At 37.3% G+C, this 16,534-nt stretch overlaps 1 protein-coding gene across 2 annotated transcripts in view; it reads right to left on the reverse strand.

Annotated features, from left to right (window-relative positions):
* The window catches only part of ANO2 (anoctamin 2), a 203,059-nt gene that overhangs the window by 28,653 nt on the left and 157,872 nt on the right, over window positions 1–16,534 (reverse strand). For both annotated transcript variants that reach the window (XM_074872043.1, XM_074872042.1), the window contains 4 exons: window positions 11,458–11,659; window positions 6,672–6,783; window positions 5,274–5,331; window positions 4,309–4,409 (listed from right to left, as the gene is read on the reverse strand). In XM_074872043.1, the coding sequence (XP_074728144.1) occupies window positions 4,309–4,409; window positions 5,274–5,331; window positions 6,672–6,783; window positions 11,458–11,659 (473 nt within the window). The remainder of the gene's footprint in view (window positions 1–4,308; window positions 4,410–5,273; window positions 5,332–6,671; window positions 6,784–11,457; window positions 11,660–16,534) is intronic.

Raw genomic sequence — 16,534 nt, forward strand, 5'->3', positions numbered from 1 at the left:
GCAGGTTGAAATAGGACAGATTCAGAAAAATAATTTTGTTGACGCAAGTCTTTGCGTCTTCGATGGCTGTGTAGTCCTCATGATGCATCTCCACCAGAGCTCACCAGAAGGATTGGAAGTGAGGATCAGTTTACCAATTTCTCAAGACTCTCAGTTAACAAATGCCCTTGAGTTCTGCAAAGGCAGATCCCTTGTGACAGTCACCAAGAACTGGATTTGAAGTACTGCAAGGCAATACTTTTTAGAACAGAGATGCCAAGAGAGACTCTACATGAAAAGACTGAAAACCCCTAGAATCCAGCTGCCATGGATGATTATTTATATTAGGTGGTTTTTAAAGCTATCCTTCCAGTTGATGCTTTCTCCTTTGTAGCATGATAGAAAAGGGTACAGGGAGAAACCTAGGCAGAAAAGACAATTAAGTTGAGTAGCTGGAGTGCTTGTGTCTATTGAAAAGGAAATGCAGTGACCCAGAATCTTGTGTCCTTGCCTGTAATTTTGTTTGCTGCTTTGGGGAAGGAGCACTGAAGATCCAGGCTTTTCTTCAGTCATATTCCTACAGTCTGTTCACATAAGAAAAGATCTTCTCATACTCACAGACAGGGTGTACAAGAAGGAGGCAGGGAGAGAATGAAAGGACTTTAATCTCTCATTCTGTTCCACAAATTTATGGTACAGTCATATTTCCTTGGCATATTCAGACCTTCTGGATTCTACAGGAGTTTCAGTTGTGTTTGGGATTTATTGATTTCTCAAACAGAAGAAAACAACAACCAAGACCAGGAAAAAAAAAAATAAAACAATCCCATTAATTAAGAATAATTTATTAAAAGCGAAAAGCAACATGAAAGGTAATAGCTATGAAAGGGTGTCTTTAAACTGATTCTATTAACTCTTGGTATTCACATCCAGCATATTTAAGTGCATTTTGAAGTGATGGAAACTGATATTGAATTGAAAGGCCAAAATCATGGTCCCACTAAAGTCAGTGGGAGTTTTGCCGTTGACTTCAATAGGGCCAGAATTTCACCCTAAGGGTTTATCACCAAGGTCAAAGACAGAGAGTAATAAAATAACCACACGGATTTTTTTCAATAAGTTCAGAAAAACAGAACTGAAGAAAAGGAGTCTTAAAGGAACTCTAGGTTAAGGCTTTCAAGCCCTGCAGCCTTTTAGGGTCAATTCCTGTGGCAACAGTAAAAGAATTATGGTATGTGACACATCTGAGTGAACTATAGCATATCTACATCTGTTAAACTTGTGAATTCCAGCCCCACAGAACACACATTTCCATTCAAGAAGCCTTAGTTTTCTATAATTCAAATGTTGTTGCACTTACCTAGCTGTTTTGATATTCTTGGGTGTAGAAATTGAAAAAGAAATCACAGAAAGGTTTAGAAGATCAGCAATTCACATCTGTCATAGCTGTGCAGCAGTTTCTCCAGAAATGTTGAAGGAAAAAGCAAGGATGTGTCCCAATCACCACAAACCGTGCAGGGCTGCCATCTGAAGTTTGATTTCATAACTCCTTACACAGCACTGACCGTGGGTAAGCCAGAATGAAGACATTGAATGATGGTTCCCAATTGCAAGAACATTTGGGGAACTGGAGACATAATGGATGTCTGCTGCCTATAAACTCAGTCTACCATCTACTTAGTATTATTTTTGAGGGAAAGAGACAGCGAATGGGAGTAAGGCTTTGTGATATTCTGCAAAACAGTTAAAATGCCTTGGGTTTTGTGGTGAATGAAATCAAAAGGTATTCTGAAAATAATCCTGAAATCCCGAGATTTCAATAAGGAAGAAAACTCTTTTGATCTGGATCATCATATAACTTAGCAGAGAGATACTTCCATGTTACAGACATATAGAGGACAGTTCCAGATTCTGAAGAACAAATCACCATTTATGATAGTCCCTTCTGCCCCTTCATATGGGTAGGGTTGATGGCAGCACTCGTGCTCTGCCCTCAGTGAAAACACAGGGAGCCAGTGGAAGAATCTGTGTTATTCACTCTGACTCTCATCCCCTTCAAAAAGGCACAAGGCAAGGGGAAAAATAAATGCAGCTGCTGAAACTGGAGATAGAAAAGACTGATCTATCTTTCTGCTACAAGAGGACAGTTCATCACACTGTATAGCCTGTGCAAAAGTAGACACAGGAAACTAAAACAAGGGCCCAATGAAGACAGAGATATCCTGGGAAGGAAAATTAAAAACTTATTGGTAGAAAAAGGATGATCAAACAGAGGAGATGAGCTGACTGTAAGAGTTGACCAAGGAAAATAGGTAGCAGAATAGAAAGAATAGCACACAGTAGGAAGCCAGACGAGAAGGCTGGAGGGCAGAGATCGAGGGTATGTTTACCTATACATGTCACATCTCCTAACAACAGCATGTATAGACGCAGTAGATTACATGTGAGACACAGACATGCCAGAACTGCTACTTGTGCAACACATGCATGTTTGGAGTCCCTTTTGGTCTGGGTTTATATGTGTTCAACAGACCTATACACAGCCCTCTGAAAATCTGATTGATTGGTACTCAAAGTGGTCTGTGTTCCTCTGTATGTGGAGCAGATGAAGTAGAATAGAGCACCACTAAGGATCCTAGTCCAAACCAGCAGAGTGGTCCGTGCAGAAATACAAGCCTAATTCTGATTTAATTAAGTGTTCAGTAAAGCACTGTGCTTCTCTTGGTGCAAACAGGTCCGGTGAGAAGGGCCGAGCCCTACAGATACACACGTGATTTTCTTGAGAATGTAGACAAGCAAAGGAAAACCAGGTGTGCTTATTTCAGGATGACAAGATAGCATTGTGACTGAAATGAGGTATTTCTCTGGGAAGGAGAAGACCAAAGTATGTTTTTACGCAGTTATTCAGTTTTTAAAACTGAAGCCGCCATAGGTTGTTGGCAGAACTGTGAGGGAGCAGAAATGAGGGAGAAAAATGGGATGAAATTGTCACATTCTTGCACCAAGAGTTGCAGTGAGGGAACTGAGAAATAATTTGACAGGAATTTTCTGTTTGGACTGGATCGGCCTCTGCCTTCATGAATCAAAAATAATAAATAGAGTATTTCTAACATCATAAAATCCCCATTAAAAAAGTCCAGTAGCAGTAAGTTTTTGAAAGACGGGAAAAAAAATCACACCAGGTTTACACTGAGAAAGCTTTAAGCCTTCAACATGTCAGATATTTTGGGAATGATTTACCACCCTTTTCTCAAAATAAACTGTAAACTCAGTGAAATGTAGACAGAAAACAGGCCTCCCTATTGAACTTTGACACAAGAATAATGAAATATTTGATTTGTTTGGGAATATTTTTTTGCTCCCTATTTAAATCACTTCCAAAAAAAAGTTCTTGCTAGGGAAAGGGAGGAAGGCTCATTTTAAAAACATTTCATAATCTTTCAAGAATCACTCATCTTGGTTTCTAGTTAGCATCTTCAAGGCCTTTCTTATGGATGTGATCCAAAAGCTACTGACACCAGAGGTGAAAGTTTCTGACTAACTTCAGTGGAGTTGAGGCTTGTGTGTAAGCCAGACTCTTCATCTAATACAACATTTCACAGACCACTGCCACCACCAAGGATGTTTCAGTGAAAAGAACCGAGAGCAAACCTCCCAAGAGGCAGGAGCAGGACATCCTCAGCGGATTCTCAGTGTCTGAAGATCCTCTTGGCGCTGGAGACAGACCAAGAAAGATTTCTTGCTGTCTTTGGAGCAGAGGACACTGTGCACTAAGCTTTCTGTGGCAGAGAGTCACTGAGCAGCATGTTAGCATCTCTCCCATACTCTAGCTCCTCCATCATACAGCCACATACTGACATACAGGCACCTTAGAAATGTGTGGATTTCATCTGTAAACCCATAAAACAGTCATAGATCAAGTAATACATTTTAACATCTTTTATGAGCTATTGCTTTTCTCCATGCCATCTCTCCTCCACTTTATACTAATTTGTATTCAATGCTGCAACTCTGAAAGCTTCTCTAAAACTTCCCAAGAGATCTATCATACCTTGCCTGTTTTCCCAGGTTTCTAAAATTAATTTAGATCAATTATTTAATATATTCAATCACTTTCTTTAAGCCATTTACTGCAGATATAGCCAATTATTCAACATAAAATACAGCCAGATCATTTCATCACAACCAAAAACGTGATTTATCATCACATTCAATTAGAACCCACTGAAGTCAGTGGCAGAAGTCCCATTCAGCTGAATAAGGATCAAGGCTTTAATTTACAGTGTCATAGGAATAATGCATGGTAATGGAGAAGGCTGGGATACATACGGGATTCCAATTTCAAACAGGTTGTTTTGAATCAGTTGTTTTCCAAGCATAATGATGCTCAGCTGAATGCAGAGCTCCATCAAACAGCCTCCTGGAGCACACTGTAATTAAACAAAACCGTAGAGTGTGAAGGGAGTAGAAGAATTAATTTAAAAGTACCCACTTGGAAGAGCTATTGATGTCTATATGTGTCTGCCACCCGTGCCACCAATTTGTGCAGGAGCATGGAGCTCATTGATCATTGCAGTTCTACCCTTAACAAGGTATTTCATCTCCACTCATAAAACTGCATTATGGAAAATATGCAGAGCTCTGAAATAACTTAATGTGCCCAGGGGCTACTATATTTCCTTTTAAAATATTTACTATATAATCAATGTAATAAACATAATGCAGTATCACCAGTACTCTTCCAACCTGATGTCTCCCAGGGGGGGAGAAAGTCTTCAATCTTGCAAAGACTTATGTGTAAGCTTTATTGTAAAACCTTGAGCACGTCTATTGATTTTAAAGGGAATACCCACAGCAGTTAAAAGGAATTTTTTAAAAAATAAATGTTTACAGGTTTAGCACAAAATGGCTATAGTTTTTTAGGCTACTAAAATTGCTATGCTTCTAGTGATTTACAGAATGTGAAGCCAGATTCAAATTCTGTCTCTGCCACAGGTCTCCCACTGACCTTGGTCAAATCATTTAATCTGTTCGCACCATAGTGCTCAGTTGTAAAGCATAGAAATGGTGAAGCTTCACCTAAGATAGACTGCAAAGTACTCAGAACTGCAGAAAGAGAGAAGATACAGGTGCCCCAGTGGGAAAATTTGGGGGTTGTCTATTTATGTTGAAGATCTAACATCTTGTTTTAACATGTTTTCTATTTTTACGTTATTGTCTAAATTCCAGTGAATACACTGCATGATATCTCTTTTTGTGAAGGATTTTTTTGTTTGAATTTCAGATGTACTTACCTCTTCCATTCGATAACCATCAAACACATATACATAATGTCCAGGACGGCCAACAAATCTGAAAGCAATAACAATATATGAAATAATATAAAAATAGGAAAAAAGTTAACTTTAACAATGTAACCATTCATTCATATTACCTAAAATATTTCAGAACTAGCTACTTCAACATGAATTTTAAGAGACTCGACTCCTATTCAACTTCGATTATTTAAAATTATTTCAAAGTAGTAGGCCTCTACAAATGCTTTTCTACTACATCTTGATGAAATAATTTTAATAAAATATTTTTCTGTGCTCTAACATAATAATCTCCCTCTCTTGATTAGAGATCACAAAATAAACTGGGAAAACATATCCTAACTCACATTCTCTTGCATCTGAGTAATGCCCTGAATAGAGTTATTTACTCATCTATACACAGTGAAGGGTCTTCTGACTACACAGGGAGAAACAGTGAGATTGATTTTATTATAAACATACAACACAAAAAAAAAATGGTTAAAAATGAAAGAAATTGGTGATATTTTTCATTAATGTCTTACAATATTTAAAACCACTTGTAAAATGTATCATTAATTCTTAAATCAATGATGTTGAATAGGATTACTGAAGAGTATAGATTAGTATACTTTACAGCCCCCAAAAGGAACAGAAAAATGGTCTGAAACAGAATCCAGAAGATGTTTTAAACATTTTTGCCAAAGTTTTAGCAAACAATCATTTTAAGCTTCCCATTTAAAAGCATGTATTATACTGTGGATAACTGAGTCCCAAAGGACAACGATCGTGAACCCATAGGAAGTCACACTTATTTAGCAGGACAGCTGAATTAGCTTTTTGGTCAATCCATTCATTTGCCAAAACATGCAACTTCCAGTTGACTATAACAATTTCTTAATTTAACTTGATATGAGCGAATAGTGCAAAATGTTGAGAAAGTAGTAGAGAAAGTAGTTCCATAATTGTAAATTAAACAGGAAAATCTTTCTTAACTAAGTGATGGTTCAAGAAAAATTTGCTAAAATGTGAAAAGTGAAGACCTGTAAGCAACATTGTTTACTCATAAATGCAACACCCTTTTTAACTAAAAGGAATTATTTTTTGAGGTGTGGATTATTCTTATTTTAGAAAATGAACTAAAATGGTTGCATTTCAGAACAATGCTCTACTTAGAAGAGAGACAAGACAATACTCAACATCATGCCCTGCTATTCAAAAGAAAGCTTTAGACAACCATGTTTATTTTTCATAGCTGGTGAAGGTGGACAGTCCCAGGCTTAGTTATGTAGCCCTTTGTGCCCGTTTTTAAACACAGATCCACTAATATAGACACATATATACGCACATGAATATCTATATACTTAAATATCTATATGTAAAGGACATTTATCCTACCTTCCTTTAAAAAAGGCAACATAAAAAATTGGTGCATAAGAATTCACAAACTTGAGTAAGAACGCCTTCAAAATCAGTCTCTCCTCAAAGGTTTTCTCTGTTTTTGGTACCTCTGGCAGGGGGGGAAAAAGTAAACCAGAGAAATCAATTAGTAAATATGTAAACATCCCTGATATCTGCAAATACAACACTAAACTCCAAACTTTGAGCTCATACTGTTTTTCTCTTTTACTTTTAATTTGTACCAATGCACAATACCTCTGTTACTGACTCCTTATTTCCAGAGAGTCCTTCCAGATTTCCAGATGGAAATTGAAGATTCTTTGATAGAAACATTAATAATGACAACATAATGACCTTGATTCTCTGATAGACCTCTGACAGCTTATCCCAAGTTACTCACGGTTGTCTGTCCAGTACCCTGGTGACAAAAAACCTAACAGATCCTGACGCCTGGTCTGGACCTGACAATACCTCACTTCTTTTCCAGTCTTTTTCAATGCGTTGCTGAGAGACCTGGGCAGACCCTATCACCTTCCCCTGCTTTAGGCCACATCTGTGAAATCTTAGCACAAACCTCCTCTGTCATTTACTGTGACATCTATTATATTATTAACTATATAATATAATTAAATAGATTTTATTAACATAATGTATATATTATTATTAATAATAATAGATAAAAATAATTATTATATATTTACGTGGTTCTACTATCTATCTGGAGTTTGAAGAAAAAAATAATTGGCTCTTGATATTCAATTGCATAAAGCTAAAGCAGTATAAATGGCTTTAATACGTATAAGCATACGCATCTTAACATACATAAGTTTATCAGTTACACAAGTGAAATAACAAAGCATTAATATTCTCAATTTATGAATGATGAAAGCAAAGTACAAAGACTTTCATCCAGAAAAAACACCTTAAAAGCCTTCTTAAATCTGTGTGCACAAGCCTTTTTTCTATGAGATTGCTAATGTGCTTAACGCTAAAACCAAGACTAAGTACCTTTCTGAATAAGGCATTAAGTGAATTGTCAACTGCCATGCAAAATAAATGCACATTTTTACTAATGCTTCTCCATTCACTGTATATATATTCTACTTTTCTAGACTTCTTTAGATAACTTGTAAAAATGTGTTTTAAACATTTTCAGTATTCATTACTCCGTTCCCAGATTTATTTCCAATTTCTATGGAATTTTCTAGAATACATAGGTATGAGACAGAGGCTTTCCCAGTTGACAATAGGATCTTTTTTTAAAGATTCTAAGTGAGTTAAATTCTTGTATTGCCATGCTCATCCTGAGCTGTTAACTAATGTGAGAGCAGGTAATTGTATTGTGGCATATCCTTGACTGCATTTCTGTAGCATAATGGAAGTGTGAAATAGTAAGGTAGATCCAGAGCTCTGCCTTTAAGAACTTCATTAAAAATACTGCTGTACTTGTACAGTTTTGTTTTGGGGCATAATTTGGGTGTTTTGGTTGCTCTGGGATTTGTTCTTAAAAAAGAAGCATGTTGTTTATTTGAGCACTAAAGCAAAGCTCCAATGAGTCCTCACTGCCCAGCTTTATTTGTGATACTTTCAACCAGATTTTCATAAAAGGTCAATACACAATCTGGTGAGCCCTAAGCCATCATTCACCTATACATATAGAAAAGCTTCGTTAAACCTTCAAAGGATTTGAACAATTTGTAGATGACCCCATATGCTGGAGAGATCCTCAGGACAACAGCTCAAAGCAACAGGAATATCAAGTAACAGTGGGGCAGCTTTTAATTTGAAGGAGAAAAATCCTAGCCTTTCCCTTATGGAGAACTCCCACAAAGATGAGCTCAGACCCTGGATGAAAATTTGCACACCGTATATGGTTCCAGAGACTCACCCAGCACTTCACTCCCTCCCCACACTCAGATATACTATACCATACCAATAGAGGCATGCATAGAATTTGTCCTCTAGCTAGAGGAGACTGCTACACAAGAAATGCATCCAGCCAGAATAGATGCATTAGTAAGAGAGAAAACTTGCAAAAAAAAAAAGAAAAAAAGATACACTCATAATGTATGGCTGGTTGTGCAGCATGTTACACCAAAATTGGGCAGCTGAAAGTTTCCAGGTAGAGAATGAGCTGAGATACCTGGGTCACGGGCCTTAGTTCACTGAAGGAATTGCTGCCTTTATAAGACACAAACTCAAATAATTTTGATTTTATACTCATTTGACTGGTTCTGCCTTGACCTAAGTGAAGTTACAAGTGAGCAAATGAGTTGTAAATCAAGTCTGACACCACCTGATTATTGAAGATGACGTAATCAACCTCAGAATACCAGGATATAATCTGCTCTTTTGCTGGTCTGATCTGGGGTAAGGGGGCGTCCGTTCCCTGCTTTGCTGGATCCACACAAGGTGCGTGAGGTCCTAGAGCATCTTCGACAAGCTCTCTGTATTGATTACAACAATACTACTACTTTTTTTCCCCCAAGCACTGACTCAGCAGGTATTGAGGCAGATGCATTACTTTGATCCTATGAAGAATGCAATTGCTATCAGTGGTACTATTCTTGTGTTTACAGATGTACTTAATTTTTCACTTGAGCAAAGATTCAAGTGTGCTTGAGGTTGGAATAAAAACCTATGCTGTCAAGAGCTGCTCCTCCAGCTCAACAAGTGTGTTCCTCAACTTGTTGATTAACTGCCGTGTGAAAAAATAATTGAGTATGTTTTGCTCTGCTCAGCAAAATGAAAGTTCACAAGGTAAGGAGCATTTATCAGGATGAATGAATTGCAATTTTTTTTTAACATTGTGATTACAGTTGGCATCTGAGCCTAGCACTGGAGAAAGCTGCCTGAATGAACTTTCTAACTCATGTAATTTGTGGCACTAGAGATTACTCAGATGGATCCTTCTTAAAGAAAACATCTGATGGCTAATTAGGAATGCTGCCTAAATAAAGATAGCAGGATTAGAATTAAATGCAAAGTGACAAGGGGAGAATAATCACCAAAGAAGAAATTCTTGTTTCTCTCACAATTCAGAGAGGTGCACATTTCAAAGGGAGAGATTTTGCTTCTTTGCTTCCCCAGAGAGGCAATGGCAGTGGCTTGCACTTCCCAACTTTTGCCTAGAAACTGCCAGAGAGAATAAGTCTGGCTTTCATCTCTTCCTACTCTTTTCACACAGCAGTGCCGTGCCTTAACAGTTGTGCACTTTCTTACCTGGGCAGGTGCAGTGGACAGAATTGATCAGATTGCACACAGTCAGCAGCTTGTCAGTTATATGAAAGCTGAAAATCTGGGAACAGTTTTGGCCTGGACAGTAAGCCTGAGCTTCCTTATGCCACTAGAATAGAGTTCATTTGTGTAACCCTGATACATTCTGCCCAAAGCTGGATCGAAACAGAAGCAAACAAATTAACACCATATGGTGGCATTCTGTGAAAATGAATTGCTTTGTCTTAGCTTCTTTCAAATACTTTACAAATTTAATCTAAACTATCAGGCTATTCTTACTGGTAAAACCACAGGACCATATTTCAAAAATTCAGATTTTGACATCTATTATGAAAGCTACAAAACTTTAGTTTATGGTGTTCTTCAGAAAATAAGACTAAAATAGACATTTTCACTTGTGACTTTAAAAGCGTCTTGAGAATGTGAGATAAAAAGCATAAGTCTTAAGACTTCCTAAATTTTTAATCTGAAATCTGCTAGTTCCAGCCAGCTTCACATCACTGTAGGTTTTACAAGAAGGGAATCTGCAATTTTGAATGATTGAGTCAGGCTCCAATTATCAAAAAGTTTCTAATTTGGATGCCTAAGTTTAGACACCCAAAATTGACAGGTAGAGCGTGTACTACAGTTAAAGGCATCTGTGGTTGCTGATTGATTTTCAGTGTTTTGAGTAATTGATTTTACGTTCCTAGGCTTCGAAGCATCTAGAATTAGAAGTGATGTATAAAAATGTGGTAAACAATACTTAATGACAGCAATAAGAATTTCATGTTAGGGCCTTATCAGCTAACACCTTTGGCCTAATTTACATAACAAAACAAAACTCCCACATAAACCCCTATCAGTAAACATCTTTGACCTAATGTATATAACAAAGGAAAACTCTAGACTAAACCCCTATAGTAGTCAAAGGACTGACTTGCCTCTAAAAGATTTAAATACATTGCCAGGTTTGTAATAATACAAAAACATTAAAAAAAAAAATAATTCCGACCCCTAACTGAAATAGCTATTATTATTAAAAAATCCAGCCCAGACATGCCATATAATGGCAATAAAATCCTTTGAGTGGTAAGGACCTGGTAAAAATCACAGCAGCAACATAACATGGTAAACCTTTGCCAGACTAGCTTTGCCAGAGCCAGCAACATCATTGAAACAAACCAATGACTTTCAATAAACCAAGCTCCTAGAGGTAAAGACATATATCAAAATACACACCAGGTCAAAAATTCTCAACCAGCTCTAGATAAGTGGATCTTGGCCCAGAGCCAATGTAATGCAGAAATACCAGCTGAGATCCTGGAAATAGCACAGCTGCGTTAACATGGCATTATGGCCAGGCTAATTAGTCCTATTAGTGGCACATTGCATGTTGCAGCTTAGACCCCTAGTTCAGAGAGGCATGTCTGAGCATCTTACCCCATAGGCCTGAATATTTTCACTGGCACTCTTTAGTGGGAAATATTCCTATTAGAACCTCCTTGCATACTCTCGTGTCAATACATGTAACGTACTAATGAGGAATGTGGTGAGATAGTTTTACCAATTTCTGTCAGCCATTTGGCAACAGCTCCATAAATTTCATCAAGTATAAGTATCACAACGAGGTTAATGATGACAGCAGTTGCGGTCACAGTCACTCGAACATTTGATCTGGTTGTCTCCTTTGTGCTGAAGGACAAAGCCGCTGCTGTTGTGATTCGGTATACAATCACACCAAACACTGCTGAAAACGTCAGCATAATCTGCAAAGAAATGTGCAGATAGATTAGCTCAAGTTTGATACTAGCATTTAAACAGAAACTTTGACTGATATGTTGGGTTTGTTCCATGAATTGGCATTATGTGGTTATTTCTTAGCGCAACAATAATACAGGGATAATCAAATTAAAATGTGAGAATTCAAAACTCCCTAACAGAGACATAAATGAAGAAACTGGATGCAGAACTCTGAACTGCCACAACAATTCTTGAAGATGGGCATGCTCTCCCTGATTAAAGCTCCACACGTTATTCATGCCATACTGGTGGAACGCAGGTAGTTCAGGTCCAAATGCAGGTATTAAGCAAGGTCTTTTATTTGGCAATAGATTCAGATGGCTTGGCCTGAAGGGCCTACTTGTATGTGCAGACAAGTAAATAGGCTTTACTGGCTGAAACAGCTTCAGCTCTGCACAGCAGAAGTGGCACCTTACTCTTCAGTTGTGTTTGCTCAACTCTTGCCAAAAATTAAATTTAAAAAAAAAAAAAAAAAAAAAAGTAAATGTTTACCTTGATATTATTCTTTTAAGACTGACCTAAACAGGGTTACTAGGGCTTCACTTTACATTTCTGTCCCCAAAATCAGTTAGTAGCCCAGTATCCTTCATGAGCTGTCTTTGACCCACGAGATAAAGAAAGTCAGCCCTGCTACTTAAGGTCAATTTCCCACAAGAATAATTTGAATTTCACAGGGTTGTGGTATCCTGGTTTCAAAAATACCCCACCCCACCATGAAAAAAAATCAATAAAATAACAATAAAGTCCAGAAAATTTTCATAGCCTAGGCAGGAAAGGGGGAGAGGGTACATTTTTCTCTTCCATTTTTGCCGTTGGCAAGAATTCTAATATACATTCCTTATTTTAGGTAAAACAACTTGAGATCCTCAGATGAAAGAGACTACCTAAATGTTAAAGATTAGATTATTGCAATTATTTCAATGGGCCTAGGGGCCCAGATTCACAATGCAGGTTTAAGGAAATTTAAGTCATTTTAATGATCCACCAATAATTTGTTGAATTTCTGTATACAGAGGAAGGTTGTCCTATGAAAAATACTGTTGCAAAAGAACTAGAACAAGAATGAGAGCTATACTAAAGGTTGCAGATGAAAACTGGGCACACTTAGTTTTAATGCAGAACTCATAAACTTACTAAAAATAACAATTTGGAGGAACTCCTGGAGATATCAAATGAAATTCACAAAGACATTTAGTGAGAAAATAGTAATAAAATGTTGGATGTAGTAAAATATTTAATTTTGATTGTTTAAAGAAATGTTTCAACTTTAAATGAAATGTAGGTGAATGATGAGTTTTTGCTTCATGCTAATATTTTTAATTCAAATACTGGTTTTAAAGAAAAAAGTCCAAACATAAAACACTTCGAAAATGTTTCAAATGGGGAAAAAATGATTTCCTTTCTTTTTGTAGTTTTCATTGTGTTGGGAAAACAGTTCTAATTTTTCTGCCTATTTTTATCTTTTTTTCACTTACCTACTAAACATACAGAAAAAAAATCTGATTCATGTTGAACTATGTGCTCAACTCTTGCTGTGACAGAAGTGGTGCAGGAACAGATCAGAACTTTTACCTAATTTGCCCATTGCAGAAACTATTACTGGAGTAGAGAGTAATATCCCCAACAAAGAGAGAAAACAAAAAAGCACCACCTGGCAGTAATCTAATTCACCTTCCACCTCTACAGTCACCTTAAGCTTTTTTCTTTTTCTTAGTTTGGGTCACAGATTTCTTCCTCTTTATCACCTTCCAAATACTCTTTTCCTGTTTCTTTCCCATCTGGATTTCTTTGAAAATTTTACTATAATGGTGAACAAGGAAAACCAGCAAAGTAAACTTGTATGTAACTCTCTGGAGATGAAGAGCTCTCTGAGCCTCCACAGACACCTATCTCCATAACAAGCTTCCACTTAGAAATGCTATCTTAACTGTACAGGAAGAAAAGTCATCAAGGACAGCCATCACTAAACAGAGAAAGAGGAAATTTCAGGTCATGGAGGTTGAATAGCATACTCTTAAACCTGAACAAAGGATTCAAGGGAACCATAGCAATGAGGAAGATTATTGGAGGATGAGATACTATCAGAGGCTTGCACTATTGAGGCCTTTTCAATCCATCCAGTGCCATAGCAAAACGTACAAAGTTACCCCAAAAATATGCTCTGTTTGTTTAAAGAACAAAGATATTGGTTTTGCAAAAGCACCAGGGCTTCAGAAAGTACTCGGTTGCCCAGCTGTTTTTAAACATCTGCTTAGACACAGATGGAAAAACACTCCTTTAGGAGTCTTCATTATCTATGCATCCAGCAACAAGAGAAAATTGAGGAGGACTTGTAGGACTGCACAGTAACTGAGAGCATAGTTCTCACTCCCCAGATAGTCACTGGGAGGGAGTGGTTCCTGTATCTTCACAGCGTTTCTCCAGTTCCTTACAATACCTTTTTTGCCCAGATTCCAGATCAGATGGTCGCCTTTCATTCAACTGCTTACTTTGGCTTTTGTTGTCATTGTCAACTTTTCATCTGGGCTGTTCTGTCTCCTACCATGGCAGACAGTTTCTTCACTGAATATCTAAACTAGTCTGTTAAGGACCGAATTGTTTAGAAACAGATGTAAAAATTGGCTGCAGAAAAGGTCACCTACTGAGCCTGGTATGAACGAAGACAAACAGGAAAACATACTAGATCTGAGAAGGAAGCTATAAAACCCCATGGGCTAGACTGATACCTTCATCCAAGTAGGATAACAATTTAATGTCCAAATAGTTCTTTAGCTCCCCAGTGGGGCTATTCTAGAGTCAAGTATTATGCCATGTGAGTAAGAATAGGGCAACAGGGTCCAAAAGAAGGAACAGGCTGAAATCTTGTGCCATGACATTAATTGGTTTTCTTCCTTCCTCTGACTGAGCCACATGCAATGAAGACAAAGAAAGGTTCCAGTGATGGCAATGCTCCATGTCATCCTGCTCTCTTCCAGCAGCTATCAACGTTTTCATCACAAACTCAGAAATCTTCGCCATGACATGTACCTTCTAAATGTGGAGTTTCTAAACTGTGACATATGCTGTTACTAATCACACACACGCCAAACCTGTATATGCCCAGCTGAGTCTAGACCTCCACATACCACTGGTCTTACTGGGCAAAAATAAGACTTGTGGACTTCTGTGCTAAAAGACATTGCTTAAATCGAGGTTGGATCTTCTGCCTCCTCTGCAGCCAAGTGAGGCTTTGTGTACAACAAAATTGCTGTGACCAGATTTTAAAGCATCTAAATGTGTAGAATTATCTGGTGGTGTAAAACACCAAAACTGATTGGGCAAGAGAACCAAATCCAACATTTTTTTCAACCCACACTTTTAAAGAAACCAACAGCATACCTAGCTTAATAAAGACAGAGGAAAAGCCAGAAAGGAAAAAAAAAAAAAAAAAACAAAAACACACCGTTCTTGAAAGAGGATTCACAAAAATGAAGTATACAAAAGAAGTGTGCAAATGAAAAATAAAGAGAAAACGTTTTACAGTAAGAAAACCATTAGCAGGGTCAAGAATCATCAGGGACAGTATGGCATGTAAACTGGGGGACGGAGGGACAGAACACAGCTACATCATTCTATAACAATGTAGACATCTTCATGGAAAATACCTGAGGGTTTGCGCTGCCAGACCCTTTGGGCCTGGAAAAGGTAATATTAAGACTTCAACAATCACTTCTGCAGCACTAGAAATTGCAGCCCGTGTGTGTGTGTATCTGTGTCTGGTTCTTCTATGTCTGTGTGCTGTATATGTGCACATGCACACATAAATTCAAGATTTCATCACCTATTATGTATGTAGTGCTTACAGGTAAAAGAATTAGTCTGTGTGAATAATAATAACGGAGGTAGATGAGACCAATTTAGTCTCCTCAGTGTGATTCTATTGCACAAGCTGACAGCAAACTTTAGTCTGATGTTTCCAATTCCTGTTTAACTAATCTAGCAGGAAAAAAAAAAAGAAACATTACATACAGTAAAGTGTAGATTGTAATCTCCACATGGGAAAGCAGAGCTGGCTCTACCTCATCAAGAGCTGACTTGAATTTCATGCATGGTTTGTAAGTTGTCTCCTGTAGATGCTTACATCTTACTAATGTTCAAAATACCCTAAAAAAATCATTGTGACCACTTCTCCAAATGGTGAAAACCAGCATAGTTCCACTAGAAGTTGAAGAACTGGAGCTCTACGTTTTACCTTTATAAATCTCTCTGAGATGTTACAGTAAGCAGGAAGTGTAATACATAGGCTATGACTCAGGAAAGCACTTTAAGCTCATGCTTAGGGGAGATTTAAACATGTGGTTAAAGTCAAGAGCACATGTAAGCACCTTGTGTGCAAAAGAATGACTTGTAAAAATGAAATCATGGCTATATGCGTAGTCATATTCAGTATACTCTGCTTTAAGCAAAGTCCCAACTGATGCCAGAGGTTCTGTCTAAAAAAAAAATGCTTGATATGGCCTCAGGACAATAAACTCACTTAAAATGTTCTAAGTACATACATATATATGTGAATGACACACCTAATATGTACAGAAAATATACTTAATATACAATATATATATCTTCATAAATATATACACATGTATTTATAAAAATGTAGACATTAATTTGACTTCATTGTAAATATAAAATGGTTTTCATTGTCAGAAATAGAAATTAAATCTTCACAGGACATCTGTTGCAGTATATGCAAATTCCAGTATATTAGAAATGCACTTATGTATTTTAAAATAATTTAGTCCCTAAGTAAGTTTCCCATGCCAGATTCTCCTGTGGTGTAAACCAGCATATTTCATTGCCAT

This window comes from Strix uralensis, chromosome 5, assembly GCF_047716275.1.
Source record: "Strix uralensis isolate ZFMK-TIS-50842 chromosome 5, bStrUra1, whole genome shotgun sequence".
Taxonomy (NCBI): Eukaryota; Metazoa; Chordata; class Aves; order Strigiformes; family Strigidae; genus Strix; species Strix uralensis.